Raw genomic sequence first — 1,943 nt, 5'->3', positions numbered from 1 at the left:
ATCTGTTTCATAAAACTTTCCTGAGCTCGCGAATGGAATTTTGAATTTTTTTAACAGGTCCACTTGTTCCACTTGTACGTACACGAATTAGTCAATAATCCAGCTCTTCGGATGTGAAACGAGCCGGAATGCGTCTCTTGTTTGCGACATCTGTCTTCTTATCAGGGTCCGCTGCCATGTAATCTTCCACGGTAACGTAGTGCGGTCCGCCGTAATAGTCAAGTACGGCAATTTGCACGATGTCCATCTTGCAGAGGAAGAAATTGTGCGCTGAAAGTAAATGCAGATTTCGAATCAATTCCCCTTCAACACTTGGTCCAACATTTTTATCGCTGATCGAAGCTTACTGTTGATCCATTTTTTCGCTGCCGGATGACGGCTGTACATAGCCGCTTGGCCAAACTTAAACTCGTCCGACGATGGATCAATTTTGACTGCTTTTCCCGAGATCATGAGCCGCCCGCACGTAGGTTCCATCGGATCGACGCCTTGCTTGGTGCAAGCCAAATCTTCATCCATCGAAATCATCACCGTCAGCCGATTGTCCTTGTCCAAATCCTGCGCCGTGTAGTCGAGCATGGTAAGGTAGAAGTACATTACGCCGGTCGATTTTTGCCCTCGTTCACTGTCTGCGACCGAGATGATGTTGACCATCGGGTAACCTTTGATTTCTTCCACCGTTGAAAGTGTGCCCATCGATACCCATTCTATCGGAAATCAGAATTTAAGAAGACATAAAGCTTTGCAGACCCAGCTTCGATCAGTTTTCTTTTCTTACCGGCCTTATGGACGAGATAGCGGGCCATTCGAGCGTATTCCGTGTGCGGTGGCGGATCGTCTTTGTCAAACGCCGTGAAGTATGGTGCCGAGTAGAGTCCCAAAATGGGCCCAAGTGTTAGGAACAGCGTGAAAGACAGCATCGTCAGGGCCAAAAGCACTACGACCACCAAAACGGCGCACGACGGTTGTCTTTGGGGCGGGGAATCATTCGTTGCCGGTTCTCCGAACTTTTGATACGTTACCGTTGTCTGGGCCGTCATTTTGACGAAAACGTTTATCAGTTTGCCACACTTTTGTTTTCTTTTGTTCCAAAATACCTAAAATCAGAGATAGCAGAAGTAAACTAGATAATATTTTTCGGATCGTAACGTCCTGTTAAGAGTTCTCGTCCACCCCCTAATTTAAACTTGTTCAAACACATAATTTGTGACTAATAAGCCCAATGTAATTCGACGCCGCAGACTTATGGCGTCGTTCGCGATCATCAGCTGCGCTTGAAACACAATGATCGTCCGATCGCGAACAATAAAAATACTGCTGAAGGAACAATGGCCGTTTGTTCGGTCCGAAGCAACTTACCAAAGAATTTCCTGGTATTGCTCCGGACTGCTGCTTGCGATTTTAACACAAAGGAACACTTTTTCTAGTTATGGCCAGCGACGGAATGTTTATTATCTTTATATAGAGATTTTGTACCAAGGGATTTTTTGTATACAAGAAATGTCAAAATGTTGTTTTTATGAATTTTATGAATTTTGGAACCTAACTAAGACACTGTGAACCTAACTTTGATGACGAACCTGACACCCGAGTCAACCTACGAAAATCCCGAACAAATCCGAGTCAACCTACGAAAATCCCGAACAAATCCGAGTCAACCTACGAAAATCCCGAACAAATCCGAGTCAACCCGAAGTAATGAACGACAGGTAATGAACGTAGAAACGTCAGACGCGAAGGTCACACAGGATGGCAGCACTGCAAAACCGTTTTGGAAAAACAAAGAAACTGGAATTTTAAATTTACCGTTAAACGTAAATTTGAATCAAAAACAACTTTCAATAGCAGTACAAAATTGGGTTCTTTTCTAATTTTTCTAGCGAAACTGAGCAGAATACTACGACGGTAAACGACAAGTTGCTTAACATTTAAATTGCCCTCAC

General features: G+C 43.9%; 1 protein-coding gene across 1 annotated transcript; it reads right to left on the bottom strand.

Moving 5' to 3' along the window:
• Positions 1 to 15: 15 nt before the first annotated feature.
• LOC128277055 (protein CREG1-like) lies at positions 16 to 1,489 on the bottom strand. The gene is made up of 4 exons (XM_053015505.1): positions 1,360 to 1,489; positions 779 to 1,097; positions 348 to 707; positions 16 to 270 (listed from the first exon to the last, which is right to left on the bottom strand). The coding sequence occupies exons 2-4, from the start codon at positions 1,038 to 1,040 to the stop codon at positions 92 to 94; spliced, it is 801 nt and encodes a 266-aa protein (XP_052871465.1). The 5' UTR covers positions 1,041 to 1,097; positions 1,360 to 1,489; the 3' UTR covers positions 16 to 91.
• Positions 1,490 to 1,943: the final 454 nt, after the last annotated feature.

This window comes from Anopheles cruzii, unplaced genomic scaffold (assembly GCF_943734635.1).
Source record: "Anopheles cruzii unplaced genomic scaffold, idAnoCruzAS_RS32_06 scaffold03635_ctg1, whole genome shotgun sequence".
NCBI lineage: Eukaryota > Metazoa > Arthropoda > Insecta > Diptera > Culicidae > Anopheles > Anopheles cruzii.
The sequence above is the reverse complement of the archived record's forward strand: the minus strand, read 5'-3'. Positions and strand labels throughout refer to the sequence as shown.